Genomic DNA, 22,086 nt, shown 5'->3' with positions numbered 1-22,086 from the left:
TCCACTACTGACATTTGTACCTGCAAAGCCCTTTGATTTAATAATGAGCTGTGCAGCACACTTAGGTCTATCCTCTCTCTGCTAACAAGTATCATTATCCCAGGAACCCCTTGGAATCATGTTGTTACTGTTTCACTGATCCAACATGCAAAAAAAAAAAAAAAAAAAAAAAAAAAAAAGGAAAAACATGAGGAACCAATATGTAAATAAAATGACAAAGACATTTTGGAAAAACGTTGTGGTTATCAGACATAAAATTTTACATGACCTTTTCTTATTTCCCCATCAGGATTGGAATATTCTTCCAATTTTGTCTAATCATTAAATTACATTTTTCACTTATATCATTTGGGATAATGACAGAAATACATTTGCTTTGCATCTGTAAAATATTTACTTTGTAATATTTTTTCATATTATTTCTATTTTCTTTGCTGGTTTTCAGTCTTTTACATAATCCATCTTTTGTTGGTTAAATGGTGCGATGTATGGCACTTGAGTAGTCTCAAAAAGTAACTTGTGAAATTAGGTTGCATGCACGTGTAGGTTTTTCTTCCACTGTCCAAGTCAAGAGTATATAGAAGTACAATGGAAATACAAATACATTTTATGCATCAGAGATACATGTTTGTTTGTGTTTATGTCACAATATGCCGGCTTTATTAGATTATAAAAAAGTAAAAGTGGATAGTAATAGATTTAGATCAAAAACTAATGTTAATGTACTTAAAAGGCAAACCTGCACATTAACAAGTAGAGTTTAGCATTTTTAGAAGATCAGATCACTTGATTTCTTGACTATTTGTCAAATTTTCATTTCTTGACTTGATTATTAAGTTTCATGGACTGTTTGTCCTTCAGTAAAACTGCTTCTGCTCCTTTTTTCCCTAACAAAACAAATTAAACCACTTAGCAATGTCTCTTTAGAAAAAGAATAAATAAATTTAAATGGAACATGGTGACTGGCTTACATTTGGTGTTGAAAACCATTAAATCAGCTCCTTTGTGATCCTGGCATTCAATTTGTAGGCTTTTCCTACAACTCTCTGCATGATCCGTTTGTTATTTACTTTAACTGCAGCACTGTAATTATGCCACATGATATGCAGCTTTAATGTATTATGAATAAAGACAGAGGTTATATTTCGGTCATCTGCTTCTTTGCTCCCTGGTATTAGCAGAACATAGTCCATTTGTAGCATCCACAGATTAGACAAGTTTCCGCAGAACGACCCAGGAGACTAGAGAGGACTACCTTTGGTGCTGTAAATTAATTAACTTTATTCAATTCAGTTCAACTTTATTTATATAGCATCAAATCACGGCAATGCCATCTCAAGACGCTTTACAGACGGAGAAGAAAACATAATGAAAGCCAATTCATAATAGTCTATATAAGGAAACCAAGCGATTGAGTTGGAGTTTATATACTTGTAAGTGACTCGATCATGTGTTTAAGAGTAAAAGGACTGGTGAGTGTGTATTTTTTCAGTCAAAGTAGGCTCCCATCTCTTGGATAGACTAACACCACAGTTGCTACATGTGATACAGATACACAGATAACTTTACTTGCAGTCTTAATGTCATGAACTTATTGCTTTGAACATTGCAACATCAGGAGCAGCTCAAGCACAGTGGTCTGTAAAATTATTTCTATCTCAGGTTATTTCTGTCCATCATCTGTTGACTAAAGAGTTCAGAAAAGGTTAGCCTTTTAATTAAAACAGTTCTTCAAGAAGAAAACAAATATTGTGTTTGATTAATTAAATAAAGTGAACATTAACTGCTTGCTTGGTTTGACAAACTAGCTGTCTAGCAGCATCTTCCGCTGAATGACGGGTTAACCACCACTTTGCAGCAGGCAACACATATCTGGTAATGAGTATTACTCTATTGTTGTAAAGCAATTTATACTTTATGAACTGATTATTTCAGTTTTGCTGAACAGGAATACTGACTTTGATAAAAAACAAAAAAAAAAAAAGGTCAAATAATTAGCATAGTTAGCTAAGCTAGGTTTAGCTAAAAAATGCTAACTTTTCAAATTTTTCTCTATCATCCAGGACAGCATTAAGGTAATGTAGGCTTCAGTATTTTAGGGTTGTTGCTTGTCTCCAGCACATTTTGCATTATAATTGAGGAAATAAGATGTTGCGACCATTATCACAGGAAAATGATCATTTAATGGGATGAAAGATTATTCTGTATTTGCATCTTCCTATGTCCAGTGCTGAAATTTATGTAAGCAGACTACGTGAATTTAAAGTTTGTTAATTCTAGAGCCGCTTGATATTTTCCATTGATTTTTTTTATTTGGTTATTTATCTTATCATTGGATTGTTTGTCTTTTCATAAAATCCATGACATTTTCCAAACCTCACAGTTTTGCATAACCTTAACCTTTTACATTATAACAATCAGTTTTAATCAAATAGTTTATAATGTGCAAATTAAACAGTGACTGAATCTAAAAATTACATTAAAATTTATGTTTCAAACATCTGTGGTTAGGATGGGAAATAAACTGCCTTATCTTTATGGATAGTATTCAACCACTATGAATCTCCAAAAATCTACTTGTCAGCTCTTTAATGTGATGTAACAATATTTTCATGGCTGTTTCAGAACACACAGGGAAGTTATTTTTTCTTTATAGTTATATAGAAAGAATACTCAACTAGTCTATGGATACACATTGTGATCATTCATTCATTCATTCATTTTCCGAACTGCTTATTCCAATTCAGGGTCGCGGGGAAGCTGGAGCCTATCCCAGCCGGCTTTGGGCGACAGGCAGGGTACACCCTGGACAGCTCGCCAGTCCATCGCAGGGCCACACACAGAGAGACGAACAACCACTCACGCTCACTCCTAGGGGCAATTTAGAGTGACCAATTAACCTATCATGCATGTGTTTGGATGGTGGGAGGAAGCCGGAGTACCCGGAGAGAACCCACGCATACACGGGGAGAACATGCAAACTCCACACAGAAAGGCCACTGACAGCCAAGGATCGAACCAGCGACCGTCTTGCTGTGAGGCCACAGTGCTAACCACTGCGCCACCGTGCAGCCCCACGTTGTGATTTATTAGATATTTTTCTACTTTTTCTCTTTTTTTTGTGGCTAATATTAATGTGTTTCTATGTTAAAATATAAACTAGCAAACTGCACAGATAATGTAGATAATGTAACATAACGACAGCTTCAATAATAATGTAATGAAGAAAGAAAAGTGTCAGTAAGTTCATTTTAATTTTCTGCATGGTAAAACAGAGTCAGAAAGCCAGTTTATATTCCAGACATTTACAAAGGTGTCCCACTTAAGCATCACAAGGTTAGGTTATATTTAGAGAATTCCAGCATGTGTCCTATTTTACTTCCACAAAGACAAATCCTTTCCCTGGGGTTTTGATGAAAATGAATGAGCTCTGCCAAAACATGGAGTCTTCAGTACGTAAATGGTGTGTGAGAACGCATCTACCCCATTTGCATGCACCTCAGAACAGAGCAGACAGCAGTGATGTGAAAATGAAATCAGGGAGCGGTGCAGCCAGTTCAGTTTAAAGACAAAAATTCAAGATAATCTGATGCAAAGATCATCTTAAACTTTAAATCTCATCTTTATTTTTGGTCTTTGGTATCTTTAATTAAAACAGGATGGACTAGAAGAGTCTATTTTTCAGAGAAAGTAAAGCTTGTAAAGCAAATCTACAAATAAAATGAAATAGTAAATTTGAAAAAAAAAAAAGAATTTTAAATGAAAATTGAAAGAAATTTTAAAGTCAAATGTATAATCATCTGCGTGCTTCTTACATAAAAATCTTATTACATTTTTACTATTTTCTCACAGAAAACATTGTGTCATCTGCTACTTATTTTGTATTCATCATGCTTACATGTGGTTACTACATATTTCATCAATGCAAAGCTTCTTGTTTACTCCTCTTCCTGCGTGAGGCTTAAATCAGAGATAAAAGAAACCAAGATGATAAGGTACTTTTGTTTTGTGTTAAATTGCTTTTTACTGCTCTGAAAAAGTGTCTTTTTAATGTTTGATTTGGTTTTATATGGTACTATTTCACTTTCATATGACAACTGCTGAACATTCAAAAACTGACAAGATAAATCACAAAGAGCGAATTCCCTCCTCAGACATTTCATGTCAAGGTGGATTTTCACTCTGTGTCTGTTTGTCACCTCAATTTTATAGAATCAGTAGATTAATGCGATCAGCAGGATGAAAACAAAAACACTCAAAACAATAAAAGCATTCAAGGTTAGTAAAGATGTTAAATGTGTAAAAATGTATTTACTCAAACTCAAAACTAACCCGCTCTTGAGTTCCAAATTTCCCATCAGCCACCAGGTGAACCTCATAGGTGAAGTTCATAGTCATAGCCAACTTGATCAGGAGATCAATACAGAATCCATAACAACACTGCGGTACAATTGGGCGACCTGTAACAAAACCAGCAATGTTTGCAAGTTAAATTCACTGTCGAGGAAACGTCTTAGATCTTGAAAATCCAACGGCGGCACACGCAGACTGAACAAATGCGTGACACAATGGTTCACTGCAGCCCACACACACACACACACATACACACACACACACACACACACACACACACACACACACACGGTCACACCAGCACACAGACAAGGCACTCATTCTGAATGGCTACATGCATACATATATAGATACCTACTGCATATATATGTATGCATCTCCTGTGGTGGCGAGTGCGCTAGAAGCACATTGATATTAGAAACGTCCCTGATGTGTTACCTGGGATGGTCTCATTGGGCCCAGTGCAGATAACCTTTTTAATTAAGACTCCATTTAATGTCATTTCCTCCTTGCATGTTCCATCCGGCATCGTGGGTTTCACGTACACAAACGGCTCCTGGTGTATTGTCACTATCTATAACAGATGGGGATATAAAGCTGTTTATTTTGTAGTGAGAACTGGATTCATTGCGGCGCCCTTCGCGGCGACAAAAGGAGGACAAAATAGTCAGAAAAATCCAGCAATAACCTGATACACATGGACACACAAAGACTGACAGGTGAATTACTGATGCGGTCACAGATGAGCGGCTCTTTGCAGGCCTGTGACAAATATGAAGGGATAAAAGTCATAGTGAATAAATCAGTGCTGCTTTCTTGAATGCGTATTAACTTTACTCCCATGTGCGGGAGAAATAATAGCACAGTGTCCAACACGAGCACGTCAACTCGGGTCAACACTATCTGTGTTGACATGTCTGTCGCATTGCAGCGGCAACGTGAAGGCACCCCACCTTTAATCGAGTGGACATCTGGAAGCCTTGAGGTTTCTCCGTCTCTCCCCCGGGCCAGATGATCTTCCGCTGATTGTTCATTACCACCTGCAGGGATGCCAAACACATGCAGCATGATAGGTGAGTGCTGACAGAAGGCATGTTGCTGATGAGACTCCAACACTGCGGGTGAGCATCGTTAATGACTCAGCTTTATATAACCACAGCGCGACACCTCTATTATCTACTGCATCTACCTTTGACTTAGCTACGTTTCTTCAGGGTTGCAGAAACTTATTATTACACTTACCAGCAGGGAACTGAAGAACTGATCCTATTTCAATTGTCACTATTAGCTTTTATAGGAAGCAATGAATAGTCATTTTTAAAATGACTGAGATATGATGTAAACTAATGTTTCTTCTGGGGCTTTCATCTGCATTTTCCCATTTTTGACAGAAGGAGACTGAACAGTTGTAACACAAATTTTCAGGTTTCAAAATATGGAGAATAGTTTTCAAAATAATAATTTTCATTTAAGCCAATCTTGACCTTCTCCATAACAAAACATTTTGGTTTCTTTCACGCACTCGCGCCATCTTCTGAGGACTGATTAGATATTATGAAATCCCCAGTAACCACAAAGAAATGTAAAAGAAGAAGAAGAGAAAGACGAAAAAAAATCAAAATTAAGCAATATTTAATATTACAATTAAATATTAAATAAATAAATAATGAAAAACAAATAAATCATCTAAAAATAAATAAATAGTGGTCTAATAAAACCAATAAAAATAAATCATTAACGGTAAAAAAGAAAAGAATAAAGTAAAACAAGACCCAAAGCAGTTTGTCACACATTTTTGCCAATAAACATCAAATGGATTAAATAAAGTTAAATTAAATTAAATTTTTTATGTTATTCATAGTTTAGGTGAATAAAACAGAATTAGTTCATGTTTATAAACATTCAGCTCCACTGTGTCACACAGTGTTAAATACAGATGGCAGTGGTCCGTCCTAGACAGTAGGTATCATTCAGATAAAAGCATCAGCTAAACATTATATAATATTTAATTTTCATTTGATGCTTGGTGTAATTACAAAATCAATTTTAGAAGTTTAGTCATCCTCCCAGCTTCCTAATGTTTTGTTGTTGTTATGGCAACATGCAAACAGCAACGCTGCCCTGGGAGGTTGGAGAGATGGGAGCCTGATAGATGCCCATCATCCAGTTGATTGGTACGAAGAATTTTACTTCATTTTGCATTAAGCTTCTAAATCTCATATGAGATCATGTGACATTTTTTTTGTTTTGTTTATTTCATCTTCTTCCTTTTGCTGTCAGGTTACTCTTCGGTTTAAGCAACAGAATGGGTTTGGTTTAGACGAGCAAAGTTTTGTTAGGAATAGAGGAGAAAACAACCTAAGTTCAAATAGTTTTCAAATAAAATGTCACAATGTGATCAGATGAGAACGATGGGTTCCAGTCCAGAAACATTAGTATGTCACAATACTATCATACTATCTTTATTATATTAGCGTATTTTATCATAATAATCATAATATTTCATATTTTCACATTGCTGTGTGTTAATGTATTTATTTTACGTACCCCATCTCTACCTTTTACCTCACTGGAAACGCTTCCTCAGTTTAAGTTTCATGTGGACTAAAATCAGATGATTTGTGTTTGTGAGAAAGTGAGTTGGACGACAAGAGACCTTTCTATTTTTTTTTCTAAAATAATATAAGTTACTAAATCATATTAAAAGTGTTACATAAGTAAAGCCTGATTTCCTGATTGATTCTAGTGCTAATAAATGTGTAATTAGAAGAAACTAATACCAATATAATAATAATGATACATATAAATGACTTTATCAGATCGAAATACTGATTACAAATCAGCGATTTAGTAAAATATCAGAAGTTTGTTGCCTCTAATTCTCACTTAATTAAATCCCAAAGAAAAAATGAGCAAAAAAAAAAAAAATCTAAACAAAAAAATAAAAATCAAAATGAAATACATTATAGAAATGTGTGTGTTTATCTCTTCAAGTAAACCTAGAATAGTAATGTAGTGATGACTGCTTCTACATAAAATTTCTAGAAAGCAAAAATAGTTTAAGTTATTCTGAGCAGATCTTCTTTCAGGCACACTTTGTGCCATGTATTCATCAGTGCATCTTGCACTTGTCTTGCATCATTTTACATCTCTTTGGCTTTTTATTTTGTTTTTTTAATTATCCTGGTTATTTAATGTGTCACATTGTGTTTATTTCATATCAGTGTCATATTGGAGTTTTTTCTTTTGCATCACTGTTTTCTTGCTTATATTAGTCATCTTTGCCTCAGTTTCTGATCATCCTGTTATTCTTCCTTGTTACAGAATCACCGTTTCTCTGCTTACTGGAGCAGAGAGATTAAGTCTGTATAAATTTGCGGAGCTATTTTCTTCATCTCTTTGTAGCCATTCCTTTCCTTTGAAACAATTGTACATCCTCCCATTTGAAAACTAATTTACTCCTCTTTTTTGTAGTTTTGTACAACTTCCTGGGAAATAACCTCTATGGAATAAAGCAATTTATTTGCTCTTTACTCCATTTTCCCGCCGTTGCACTCCTGAGCCTGTGCCAGGTAGACTTTTATCATAATCCCTCTTTGAATGCATGACTCTCAAAACATTATAGTATAATAAAATATGTACATAATGTATTTAAAATGTCTTTTTTATATATATATATATATATTACTAAACTATGAAAGACAGCTGTAGCATCATGTTAGCGTGTGTCTGACTGGAACGAAATTGCCCTACATTGACTGTGCTATAGATAGAAAACTGTTTCCTTTCATGCTCAGTTGAATTAAAAAGAAAATCACAGCACCATTATATACATAAAATAAGTTAAAAATGTGCATTCATTACCCCCTAAATTGCTTATTTTCTAAACAAAACAGGCTGCTGTGTCCCCCGTCTGTATGTTACCTGTGTTCCATTGTAAATGCCGACTTGAATGAAGCGAGACTTCTGGTAGTTGAGTATACTGTAGTGTGCGTACTTCCTGTCTCCATCGTCGTTGAACTCAACGCGTCCCGTCAGGCCCTCTGGATACTTGGATGACATCAGGACCCTATGGCAAACAAATGAAAACTATTATGTGTAAAAGGGAAAATGCTCTTGGAAAGATATTGTGTGTTATCTGTTTGGAGTATAAATTTCTATTGTGAATCACTCAGCTCTGAATTTAGTGTGTGTGTGTGTGTGTGTGTGTAAAAGTGGACAAGTCTGTCGTGGAGGATGAGACACAAACTGCAGAGTGGAGGCGCAGCAGGCAGACAGACTTTGGGTATAAGGGGTTTAATGCAAAACTGAAGGCATTGCACAGGCAGGATAACTAAACAATAACAGCTTAAATAACTAAGAAGTAGACTGGCAAAGCTGACACTGGGGAAACTGGATGATTTGGCAATGAGCAGAAGAAACCATGGTGTAAATATACACTGAGGCAACAAACTAAACAAGGAGCAGCTGAAGCAAATTAGCAAATGAAACCAGGTGTGCAAAGAACAGAAAGTAAAATTAAAGCCGCAAGCGGCATCCATCGGGTCCTCGCCTCATGCCGAACCCTCCACCCGAACTCGTCACAAAGCTTCCAGGTGGATGTGAAGTCAATGGTACGAATCCCACACTAGCTAGTTTAAAAACAATGCACATACAGTGCTAAATGGGCGTAAATGCCAAGATGGCGGACACCCTGTTGCTATGGTAACAGGTGCTTAATTGAGTTTTTTGCTTGTCTTGGCGTGGTAGACATGTGTACCGAATTTCGTTACCCTACGTAAACGTAGACATTCGGGACCCTCGGGACCCACCCAAAAAACAACCCCCCCCCCCCCCACAATACATTCTATAATGTGTTAAGGACCTATCAAATATGAATAGTTACATTTTTGGTGCACATTGCATGAATTTGTGCAAAGATATAAGCAAACCGTGTTTCATGGTGAGAAGGTTTTTTTCCAAGATGGCGGACACTCCGTTGCCATGGTAACAGGTGCTTCATTGAGTTTTTTGTTTGTCTTGCTTACTTATACATGTGTGCCGAATTTCGTAGCCCTAGGTCAAAGTAGACGATCGGGCCCCTATGGGCCCCCCCAAAAAAGATTTCACTAACTTTTGCTCCCCATCTTGTCACGAAGCTTCCTGCTGAGTATGGAGCCAATCGCATGAATCCCCTCAGACTAGTTTGTTCACATATGATACGCTTAAAGTGATAAAAAGGGCACAAACGCCAAGATGGCGGACACCCCGTTGCCATGGTAACAGGTTGTTAATTGACTTTTTTGCTCATCTTGGTTACTTATACATGTGTACCAAATTTCGTAGCCCTAGGTCAAAGTAGACGATCGTCTTGAGGTGGTAGACATGTGTACCGAATTTCGTCGTCCTATGTCAAAGTAAAGTTTTTTGACCCCATTCTAGAGGCCATTTTTGGCGTTTCTAGGGGGCGCCGTCGAGGCATTTTTGCATTGGCGTGCATGCGGACCCCAGAATATCGCTATTTTCGCCGGGCTTGAGGTGTGTGCCAAGTTTCGCAACTTTTCACGGGGTCTAAGGGGGTCAAAAATGAGCGAGTTGTGGTGAGAAGAATAATAAACATTTCAACAATAGGGCCTTGCCATACTTCGTATGGCTCGGACCCTAACAAGCAATGCTCAAAAACACTACAAAATAAAAGGGAATTCAAAATAAAAGACAGAACTAAAAACTGAGGAAAGATATGAGACTGCAGCAGAAAATAAAACCAGCATATCATGACAGAATCACAGTTTTTACTTAAATTTATGATGAACAAAGCAGATCTGTGGTTGGTTAAATTCATTTTCACGATTCCAATGATTTTGATAACGATGGTACCAACTAACAGTACCCAACTGTCCAGGTTATGTGCATTGCTATTATAGCTATGGGTAATCTAGCCAACCATTACTTATGTAGCAATGGGGATGTTACCTGATGCACTGAGAAGTACCTCGCTCTATTTCTCTAATATATTAATGTATAAATATATACCAATATTGCCATCGCTAACTTATTTCTCCTTTTTTCTGCAGGTCTTCATGAATAACATGTTGATCTGTCTTTCCTGTCGTCTCCAGCCCAACCAGTCGAGGCAGATGGCTGCCCTCCCTCGGCGGGTTCTGCTGGAGGTTTTCTTCCTGTTAAAGGGGAGTTTTTTCCTTCCCACTGTCGCCTTGTGCATGCTCAGGATGGGGGATTGGATCGAAGTCATGACTCGATGCAATCAGTTGGTTTCTATTATAGATAAGTATGAATTGGCTTGAAATGATGTGTATGTAAAGTGTCCTGTGACAACATTGTTGTGAAGTGGTGCTATACAAATAAAGTTGAATTGAAATTAATCGAATTGATACAGTAATGGAATAGTCACTATTAGCATCTCGTTCGAGTTTGTAGAAACTCATTTAGGACTCTCTGAGGAGAAATGTGTCATCATGCAGTGGAAAAGGAGTAAGCTCAGGAGCAAACTGTAAGACAAGGCTATTCGGTCACTTGAGCCGCAGTCCTGCAGGCTTTTTAATTTATCCCTGGAGCAACACAACTTACTCAAACTAAAGTCATTGTGCAGAACTTCATAGGCTGTTGGATCCATTAAAGGGGTGCTATTGGGTGGTATTTCGAGTTTTCTGAGCTTTCCACAATGTTACAGTGTTGAATCCTCATCAGACATGTGAATGACACTATTTTTTATCACCTAAACGCATGTTTGAGTTTGAGTTTGAGTTCCAGCACACTCTCCGTTCGGTTTCCATGGCAACAAAAAACGCCTCGTTTTAGAGAGTTTTTTCTACTTGGAAATCCTTGTGACGTCCCGGGGGAGAAGGTTTGGTGATTGGTTACCTTCTACTGGTTAACAAGGGCATGTACAAATACATCAGGTGGGTGGAAAACGTGGGATAAAGTTATTTCCAACGATGGCTGGTGAGTTTACCAAAGAGAGACATCCTGCTGCATTCGTTGCTGTGGGTTGCTGTTTTCCACTTCGTTTTCAGGGTCTGATTCAGGTTCCAACATGTAGGGCTGTATGCTATGTGTTGACATTGTAGTTTGTTTTTTTATTGAGTTCATATTAGCCTAATCCTTCTGTTTATGAGATGTTACAATGACGGTGAAAGCAGTTGCGGTGTAGTGAGGTGGGGGGAGGCGGGGCTTAATGCGGAAGAGTCTCAATCCACTCGTTTTGCCCGCAGGCTGATCTGACAGCCTACGGAGAGGGTCGGTCTGAAGTAAATAAAGCGATTTGTGGCAATAACTCGATCAATCCCAGCCCTTCTGGTCTCAGAAATAAAAATAAATTAGCCTGAAATGCCCATAATAGTTCCACTTTAAATTTGAATCAGCTGTGTTGAAGCAGGGATGCAATAAAAACCTGCTGAATAGCTCTGCTGTAAATTATACTGAACTATGGCAGTGAAACGTCTGCATCCAAGGATGAACTGATCTGGGAAAGTAGAGAAGGAGCTTAGACTGTTTCATCTTCCCAAGAAGGTAAGGGACATCCTGACCACAGAACTCATTTAGACCAGCAACAGAAACCTTAGACAGACACACACACACACACACACACACACAGACATCCTGGACTTTTTAACTTTCCACCGTATAAAGACAGGCAGGATTTCAGTGTCAGTCAGAGCACATTTTAGTCTGCTTTGTAAATTAATGTGAAGCTCTCCCTCTGTGCAGAAGGATTATGATGAACTTTTGCTTGAGTGAACCTTTCCCTGCAATACTCAGTTGGTTCATTTCTCCACCACAATGAAGAGTGACAAAGCCACTAGTAAGTACAGAATTAGTTCCATTGGGTGTTATAAGAATGTATAATGAAATACCTTGTAATTGTCACCCATCAGGGGAACCACTGACTTTTAACTCACCTGTAATGGCTCACAAAAGTAACTATCCAAACCTTGATTGTTGAAAAACGAAGTCACATAAAATCTGTAGCTCTACAAGCTGGTTTATATTTCATTAATCTCTTTAAGTGCAGCAATTTATCCAAATTCATCCAACAATAAATGGATGCAATTTTATGATTTGTGCTATAAAATACTGTCAGAAGATGCAATTTTAGTTTTTTTTCCTTTAAGTTTAAAACACAGTAATACTTCATCCTTTAGGTACCTTTCTTAAGCTTGAATCATTTAAAGGTCATCTTTATGTACTTTGGCGAATTTCTCATGACTATTTTACAGTTTTGTTATTCACAGTGTATGTTAAAATAAATGTTTGATGTTCATCTCGAATGAAAGAGAAAGAATCAGATTGGATTTCTATAAACTTATTTGTATTAATAATCCAACAATCTTCTAAAAGACATTCATCCATTCACTCTTTATAACTCTTAGACCAATTCAGAGACATGGGGAAGCTGGATCTGTCCCAGCAAGTAGCTTGTGAGAGGCAGGGTACATCCTGGACAGGTCACAAGTGCACTGTTGCCTCTAAAAGATGGTTAATTAAATATTATTGATTAAACAACTCTTACCTTTTGAAAAGAGGTCCCGTTTTCCAAATGTTGGTGTTGCCCACGCATCCTCTTGGAGGTTCTGTGATGTTCTCCTTCTCAAACAGCTCCTGGATGGACTGGGCCACCACAGCCACAGCATCATTGATATGGGCCGATTCATTCTTCCCATTGATGAGCTGGAGGCTGATTAGACCTATGACCAGGCCGACAACAGAGATTATCACCAACCTTGGCAAAGTGCTGCTTGTCAGGAGCGGTTTCCAATGTGCAAAACGTAAACTAAACCAGTTTGCACATATCATTTGTGAGAAAAAGCAGCAAAAATAAAGCAATCTGGTCATAAGCCTTTTGTACTATTTGTTAACACTCCTTTGAAGATATTTAATATTTTCCAGGGGTGTCCAGCTCTGGTCGTCGAGGGCGACAATCTTGCACGTTTTCCATGCATCCCTGCTTTGAAACACCTGAGTCAAACGAATCAATCATTGTGTAGAACTTCATTGGCTGATGGATCCATTTAATGAAAGCCTGGTGTGTTGGAAAAGGGATTCATAAAGAAAAAAACAGGACAGCAGCCCTCAAGGACTGACTTTAGACACCCCTGTTTTTACCCTTTCAGCAAAGATTTCAGCAATAAACAACATACAAGAAACAGACCGCCTATAAGGCTTTGGTTTGATTGTTTGTGTTAGGATGCCCAAGGGAAAGACATCTGACACTTGTGACCACAGAGTCATGAAATATTATGAGACACATGTGAGTAAATAAAGACATAAAAGGGCTGATACAGCTTACTATTCTATCAGATATCTGTTGCAAAACTTACCCATCATAATTCATTAAAAGCCAAGGTATTAATGTGATAGAAAACACAGTGAATTTGGCACGAATCAATACATGGTTTACACATTTAAACAGAAACATTGATTGTAGATACACACCACATTAAACCCTCTTAATACCGTATGCTTGAACATTTAAATGATTGACACATAACAAACAGTTATACGGTTAATCATGCGCTACATCCATCATTAAATGTTAATCTCTCTAATCTTGCATGGGTTCTACTCTGCTTCTGAATAAAGCCAGGGTTAATGTTGAATTATGCAGGATAAACGTACCATCTGGCGCCTCACTCAGGGCTTTACCCGTCATCTCCCGCTCGCCCACCAGCCACACGTAGCCTGAGCCTGTCATGTTGAGGATACGAGCAGCCTTGTACACTGCAGCAGCGTCTTCCTCGCTGAAATTTACCATGTTGAAAACAGACAAAATGTTATTTGGGAACCACAGTGTAATAACTGAAAGTCTAAAGGGCTATTCTGTAAAAAAATGTAGTCATTTTAGATAATTTCTCCACCTCAAATGTTATCAATTATCCGTTATTAAACTGATGTTTTAGTCAAAGATGCAGCAAAAACAGGCCTGGTGCTTAGTTACAGCTAGGAGACAATCTCGCTGTCTGCATCTGACATGTTTGAATATTTTTATGGCATAATATTATTCAAATTGTTTTAAACCCTAAATTGAATCCTGATGCACAAGCAAAGACACCAGATAACTTAAAGCTGATTATTGGATTTCCTTCATCAAAAAATGTGCTTTTATTTCCATTCTAAGCATCTAAACTGGACCATATTAACTTCACGTATTCAGTGCTTGACAACAAAGAAGTGTTTTCACATTCCTGTTGTAAAGGGATATACCTTTCTCTAAAATCTGAGCTCCAAAAGGTCAAGATACAATTTGTAGCCTCCAGCCCAAAATTCAAAGGCTTTTGGCAGTCCAAAGCAAGCAGAGACCTGAAACTTCCAGCACAGATCAAGCTAGCGTTAGCATATTTTGTTAACACTAGCACAAGCTAGGTCACTGTATGTGAGTGGTCTCAGAACACAGTACCCTTTTCACGGCTCTAAAAATGATACTTTAGACACTTTTTTTTTTTTTGTCAGTACTTTATTATCAGCAAATATTGTAGTACCTAAACTACTTTTATTTAGTCTGTTGTAGCTTTTCTAGCATGAGGAGATTGGGTCTAATAGTTAAATTATCATAATGTAACACTAGAACCAATTGTAACGCTAAATGCGTTTTGGCAGTCCAAAGCAAGCAGAAACCTGAAACTTCCAGCACAGATCAAGCTAGCATTAGCATATTTTGTGAAATACTAGCACAAGCTAGGTCTCTGTTTATTGGTGGTTTCAGACCACAGTACCCTTTTCACTGCTCTAAAAATGATAGTTTAGAGAGTTTTGCTTATTTTATTTTTTTTTTGTCAGTACTTTATCAGCAGGTATTGTAGTACCTAAATTACTTTTATATAGTCTTTTGTAGCTTTTCTAGCATGAGGAGATTGGGTCTAATAGTTAAATTCTCACATTGTAACACCAGAACCAATTGTAACGCTAAATGCAGTGTGCAACTATATCAAGTGGGGCAATGGGTAAAAGAAATAGTTTGAGGAGAATTTATGTGGTTTACCAGATTGCACAGCATACAGCTCTCCTTTAAGTCAAAGCCTGACTATGTATTTCTTATTCACATGCATTTTACTTCACCTCCTCTGCAGTTCAACAGTTATACCTATAAAAGTGTACCTTGTATTTACACATAGCAAAAAAATGAATCTTACATTCTTCCCTCTTCAATAATAATGAAAAATGATCTAATCTTACAGCATCAAAACTCATAAAAATACTGCAAAAATCAGTAAATTGTTTCTAACAATAGTGTCTAAAAACTTGGACAAAACAAGAAAATGAATGGACTGTGAAACAGGAGTTTATATAGTTTATCTTTTGTAGCAGAAGAATTATAGTTGTCCATTTCAGGATTCTCCCCCTACTTGCTGGTCATTACATCATCTCAGCATTACTATCTGTTAGTCTTTGAAGGTAAGTCTCCCTCCAGAGAGTTCTAAAGTTCCTATAACCTCTGATTCAATTCATCCACCCATCAATTTTCTATTTCAACTTAATCCAATGCAGGGTCACAGGGGTGATGGAGTCTATCCCAGCTGCTATCAGGCGTGAAATGGAGTGTACCTTGGATAGGTCACCAGTCCATCACTGGGCCAACACAGAGACAAACAACCACTCGCACTTGCAATCTCTCCTAAGGTCAGTTCATACTCTCCAGTTAATCTAGCATGTTGCTGCATTGTGGGTGAAAGCCAGAAAACCCAGAGAAAACTCCTGCATGCCTCGGTAGAACATGATAAACTCAGAACCAGCACAGTTCCAAAACTTACCTCTGTGAGCTGCCTGTGTGAACCATTCGGTTCAAGTCTGACCTGAATCTCAAACTAGAACTACAACTCTGTGATGTTTCCTCTAAGAGACACTACAGAACTTTTGCCATTTTCCCCCGTTTTCTTTTTCAGTCAAGCTAGCTAATATTACTGCCTATTTCCATCTCATCTACAAGTTCAGTAGCATTCATACCTATATTAGACCAACTAAATCTGCTGAGCATGTTTCAGCGGGTGGCACGAAAATGCATGAAAATTTAATGAACTGGAAGTGTGATTGAAAACCTCACCTGGCAGACAGGATGATGACTCGGGCCTCCAGCTCTTTAGCCTCCAGCAGCAGGGCAGTTAAGTTAGTCTCCTGGCTGAACTGGAGGACTTTCTCTGCCTGTGATTGGGGCATAAGAAAGGTCAAGCCAGCTACTTTTCCCTACCTCAAACACCATGCTGCCTCTTTACCTGCTTGGTTTAGGCTTGGCCGATATTGTTTGAAAACGAGAGACAGAGTTAAAAAGGAAAGCGATCCAGGGGAACCGGCTGAACTAAAAAAAAAAAAAAAGCTTGAAGGGAAAAAAAACTTTTGCATTTGTTTGCATGCAAACTGAGGGTTGTCAAGGCTCCAAAGAAGAACGTGCATGTGTTAGGTAAGGGGGGAAGAAGAAGGTCAATGCAACCAATAACTAAAAACAGGTGAAAGGGAGTGAGGGGAACGTTTGCCCTCAAAAAAAAAAAAAAAATTGCTGAAAATTAGGGAAGTGCTACGGAAGAGGAGGAAGTAGCATCTGGGAAATCTGAGTCCCACACTACCGGTTCTCCACAAAGGAATGAACTTGCAAACTCTTTTTGTGTGTGAGTGTGTGTTCTGAATACATGCATTCCTTTATTGAAGGAGAAAATGAAAATGATAAAAGCGGGGCGCAGTTCTCTTGTTTTCTTTTTTTAGGGTGACCGGAAATTATAGACTTTTCATAACAAAAAAATAATTCTTGATTCAAAATCATGGGGGAATGTCTCAAACTAAAAAAATTAAAGAAAACACGTGCTACCAAGAGAGGGACATTTCTGGGTCGGCTGGTGACTGGTTTGGGCTGGTTTCTAGTTGCTACGTTTGGAAAAGTTGGTGGGCGGCGTGCATTGACCATGCAAATATACCTTAGGTCCTCGCTTGTTGTCATAGGACAGTTGGTCGAGGTTTTCATAGTTCCTTTTTTTATTCTGATGAGTAATGTGCACAGAGAAAATATGCAGACACAGAAAAATATTATAAACAGTTGAAAATGGAGGGCAGTAAAGCATTCCAACAAATCTCCACTTTTCTGCTTCAAATTGGGATCTTTAACAGTGGGGCTTGCAAAGAACATCAGTGAATAAAAGCGGTTTTAAATCCATATATTGGAGTCCTACTCTGGGAGATTTTTTTTTTTTAATCTGAATATGAGAAAAGACATCAAGTTTGATGTGTGCGGATTTAGAAAGGGTTATTAATTATATGACTATTTTACTCTCTATTTATTGCATGTGACCCCAATAACGCCTTATAATTAACAAAGAATACGCAACATTTTGTGGTGGTGAGAGCAACTGCTTGTGAAGCGTGAAAATGGCAGACTTTATTTTGACTAAACAAGTGTAAAATCTTTTTTTTTTGTTTTGTTTTTTTTGTAGTAACAATAGCTTCCTAACCCTTACCAAGTAGTTATGATTTCTAACTCTTCTGATGAAATTATTCATTCATTCATTATCCTAAACAGTTAATCCGATTAAGGGTCGCAGGAAAGCTGGAGCCTATCCCTGCAGTCTTTGAGCGTAAGGCAGGGTACACCCTGGACAGCTCGCTAGTCCATCGCAGGGCCTGATGAAATTAATTGAACTTAATTAAGGGAATAAATGTGTCATCATAACATGTTTTGCAAGATGATAAAAGGCAACGAGTAAAACCACTAGGACTGGGTTAAGACATATCAATAAATTTGAATTAAATTCCTATTTAAATAACTTCATGATGGTTCATAAAGCTTGTAGACTGATTTTTTAATACGTTTCCTGTCCAGGTAATAAAAGTGACCCTGCTCTTGGATTGCTTACCAATGTTAGGCCAGATTTTAGCGTATTTACACAACTGGGATGTTGCAGATGTCACTTCTGTCCGAAGTCAGCTTCACTTGCCAACATTATGTCTACTAAGGATTGTTACAATATCACTCATAATATCTTTCTTCTGGACACCCAATAATCATACAAATAAAAAAAAAAAATTAAGGTATAAAAATGTAAGGCTGGAAACTGCAAACAAACTTCATAAATGGTTTTTTGGTGGATTGTGTCCACAGCTGTGACAAGACACCTTGAGCCTAAAATCAGCTTCTCTCCCTGAGAAAATGAGGAATTTGGATATTTTAATTCACACACTGGATTACATTCATCTCTACCAATAACACATGTGCTCCACCATGTTCAAAACTAAAAGTATTTTAAATAACAGGAAGTGACATCATAACACATGCATACTCCAAAATAAATCCAATCATACATTAATAAATCTAGAAAACAACATTTTAATTTAAATATTGTAATTCAAAACTGCATGTTTTATCAGATTATCACACTCTTGTGATTACTCCCAGATGTATTTTATTTTAATGCTCATGGAAATGGGCTCAGTGTAATATAAAAATACTTGTCTGAGTCTTTGATATGAAAGAGAAAATGTATTCACATAAATATCTGTAAATAAATCAGTATCAAATTGGATTTAATATAATCTAATTAATCTGCTGTGAATCTAATCAAATCAGGTAACTCATCCCCTGCCAATTCAGAAGACTGTTATTAAATTAATGTATTTCTGCCGTAACCGAGACGATGTTCACACTGCAGGCAAATCCAGATTCTGTTGTCCATATATGACCCCTATCTGATTTTTTTCCCCATGTCTGAACAGCAAAATGCAAATAATTTTTCCAATTTAACTAGAGACAGTTAACACCAGCTACTAAATCAGATACATATCAGATTTCTACACAGTGACTTCAGTCTGAAATGTCCATTTACGCTCTACCAAAAAAGTGGATATGAAGAATTTCGTCCATCTTCTGCATCATCTTTATATGTAAATTAATCCAGTGTTGGTCCACTTGTTATGTGTGGCATGATGGAGCAAATGCAGTAGTACTACTGGAAACTGTGGGAGGCGGCGTTGAGCGGTATAACTGATGTGCGATCCACGAGGGGAATAAAGAATAAGAAGCTTTGTTGTATTTATTGACACCACAGACCACTGCCATCTACTGCGCTGCTTCTTTTTATGTGTCTTTCTAACAATGAACATTGTCATGATCATCTTCATCGTTTTTATGCTTGTGATTGAAACTAACATCAGACTCAGAGATGAGCTCTGGTGGATGTATTGGCTAACGACCATGCTAACGTAGGGGAACCATGAATGTATGAGGGCTGTGACGTTTGAAATGGACATACCAATTTATGTAAGTGAAGAAAAACCTAAATGGCCATTAAGACAGAAATCAAAATGTGCACCAGAGGAGGCGGGATGAATCGAATTAAACAACATCACATTGTAATTCTGTTAGCTCTGATTGCATACGAACTTCACAATTAATAGAGCATGCTAACGTGTAGCTTCCACATTTATCTCTGTAAATACAACATGCTACATGTGAGGTCACATCTTCTTCAGTAAATGTGGTTCACTTCAGGGTTGTACACTGGAAAACAATGGCGGTCGCATTAAAATTATAATGTGAGCAGCCACACTGAATAACTCGATTTCAGCAAAACTACTAAACTAAACATCATGACATTCAGTACGGACGTAGCACAAGTGATTTTGTTAGCTAAACCAAATCAGAAATTCACAAAAATTCCTTTTTTGAGAGACTTCAAGTATAGCTCAAACAATTTTGTGCTGAAATTTAATTAAAATAAAAGCAAAACATGATCTGATTTTATCTCTAACTTCAACAAACACTCCAAAGCCGTGTCCCAGTTTTCTGCGGCACAGTTCTCAGCTGGTTGGGATGATCTCTGACTTTACAGGAAGAGTGAAAAATACTGTGCATCCAAAACACCTGACTTTGAGATGTGTTGCTGTTTACTCAGTTTACTGCACAGAACATGCACATTACAGCAAAGATGTAAGTTATGATTATTAAATGAAGTAGTAAATTATTTAGAGAAGCATTTTGCTTTCAGTGGTGGCAACTGTTTGATGACGCCTAAAGCACATGCTACAGTAAAGCAGCAGCAGCACATCATGTATGGATGAAAGTGGGACACAGAAAGAGCTAACAATAGTTGCTGTCCAGGTTACGCTACGTTCAGGCACCATTTTGGACTCTCGGCAAATTGTGTCTCCTGTCAGAGGAGACGCTCGGTGAGACAGGAAGTCGTTTTGTAGGAAAATATTAAATCTTTCTGCATCACAGGATTTAAGCGCAGCTGCCTGGCTTCAGAGCTCACACATCAGTGATCTTTGGGTCCAATTCTTTCCCTTTCACAAAGTTGAGGCTGACTGCACATCAATGGAATATTCAGCTGATGGGAAAGCGTTCAACAAATCACATCAACCTAAAACTGTAAAGGGGCCAAATGTGTTCTAAATGTCGAGAGGTCATCCCTGAATGTTGAATTGTGTTTTATTTAGCAAAAGATGCACTTCTGCATTAAAACAAATAACGTTATACAGTTTGTGAATGTTATTTAGCTACCAGTGAGAAGTGCAGCATTGACTATATGTGCAATGCTCTTAAAGCACTTCAGAAAAGGAAAAGCGGCTTTGTCTTTTTTCCTTCATGACTTTTCTGAGCGCTCTATTTTTATATGTGCTGTCAGACATTAATATTTCACACTGTGTTGGTCACGTTTGCTCTCTGACGAAGTCCACCACGTCCAGAGAACCTTTGCTGCTGTGATTTAAAAAAAAAACAAAACACGTATGTGTGTTCATAAGGAATCACAACGTGAGTGTTTACTTTATCCATAACCGACTTCATCCTATAACCTGACAGTAAAGTTATTCTGATGTCAGAGAAATAGAGAAAAACTGTTGTGTTTTTGTGCCAGGATATTTTCCTCTTCGTGCCCTCTTATTATTTAAGGATGTGAAGGTGGGCTTTCTGATGTCTATGTACGAGCAGAAGGCAAACTGGGAATGTTTGACTCCAGGTGAGAAAGATGAGGTGTATCTTTAAGTGCAAGAAGACACTAAATTGTCTCTCTGTCGACATATCTCCCACATAAACTCTTATATAAATATAAACCCCATATAGTCCATCTCTCAATAATTTAAAACCTCCTTAGCTTGTCTTTGGGTCTTAGCCCCAGGCCCATCTAGTCCTTTGCAATACACACAATATATGCAATATATCAACATATATATACCTACATATAATTTTTCAAATAGCTGGAAACTAATTCATGCTGTGGATAATGACATATCACTGTATGTTGTATTTGATTCTATATAATTATCATAAGCAGGCCGATGGGATCATAGATTTGATGACTGTGAAAAAAGATGGAAAACTGGCAGCTCTTTACCTTGTGTTTCTGTGGGTCTAATGATCATAGCATTGGAATCATTTTCATAAATCTCAGTGAGCCACCAGCCCAAAATAATGCAGTTGTGTCTAAATATATTCATAATTAGAGCCTAAGCAGAGAGAGAGAGCTTCAGAAACTTCTCTGAGTATTATGGCACTGAATGGATGCACAGATGGGCTCATTAAGTAAGCATAAAAGCATTCCCATCAAAGGCTTTTAATATACAAATTTTTCTTCTCTGATGCAGGATGTGAGTCACATCGAGACCGTTTGACTGTCACCGTTCTTGTTTTTATCGGTCCAAAAAGATTTTTGTGAAAGGCTGAAGTATTTTCCTGTTTGGTGACTGATGCCGATCCCAGTCAGCTCGATTTGAGCAGCTTTCACTTTAACTGTAGCTGCCTTCTGCAAATGGCCTCGGGTATGT

The 22,086-nt window shown here is 37.6% G+C and overlaps 1 protein-coding gene across 5 annotated transcripts in view; it reads right to left on the bottom strand.

Annotated features, from left to right (window-relative positions):
* grin1a (glutamate receptor, ionotropic, N-methyl D-aspartate 1a) overlaps positions 1–22,086 on the bottom strand; it is a gene marked incomplete at both ends in the record, with an annotated part of 45,782 nt that overhangs the window by 16,523 nt on the left and 7,173 nt on the right. For 3 of the 5 annotated variants that reach the window (XM_079257178.1, XM_079257179.1, XM_079257181.1), the window contains 8 exons: positions 4,333–4,460; positions 4,792–4,927; positions 5,307–5,393; positions 8,278–8,422; positions 12,863–13,037; positions 13,969–14,090; positions 16,388–16,485; positions 17,250–17,312. In XM_079257178.1, coding sequence (XP_079113304.1) covers positions 4,333–4,460; positions 4,792–4,927; positions 5,307–5,393; positions 8,278–8,422; positions 12,863–13,037; positions 13,969–14,090; positions 16,388–16,485; positions 17,250–17,312 — 954 coding nt within the window. The remainder of the gene's footprint in view (positions 1–4,332; positions 4,461–4,791; positions 4,928–5,306; positions 5,394–8,277; positions 8,423–12,862; positions 13,038–13,968; positions 14,091–16,387; positions 16,486–17,249; positions 17,313–22,086) is intronic. The other 2 variants (XM_079257180.1, XM_079257182.1) reach the window with 1 other exon arrangement.

The sequence above is a fragment of the Telmatherina bonti genome (assembly GCF_933228915.1).
Source record: "Telmatherina bonti genome assembly, chromosome: 17".
In the NCBI taxonomy this organism is placed as follows: domain Eukaryota; kingdom Metazoa; phylum Chordata; class Actinopteri; order Atheriniformes; family Telmatherinidae; genus Telmatherina; species Telmatherina bonti.
Note: the sequence above shows the minus strand (reverse complement) of the source record. Positions and strands in the feature narration are given on the sequence as shown.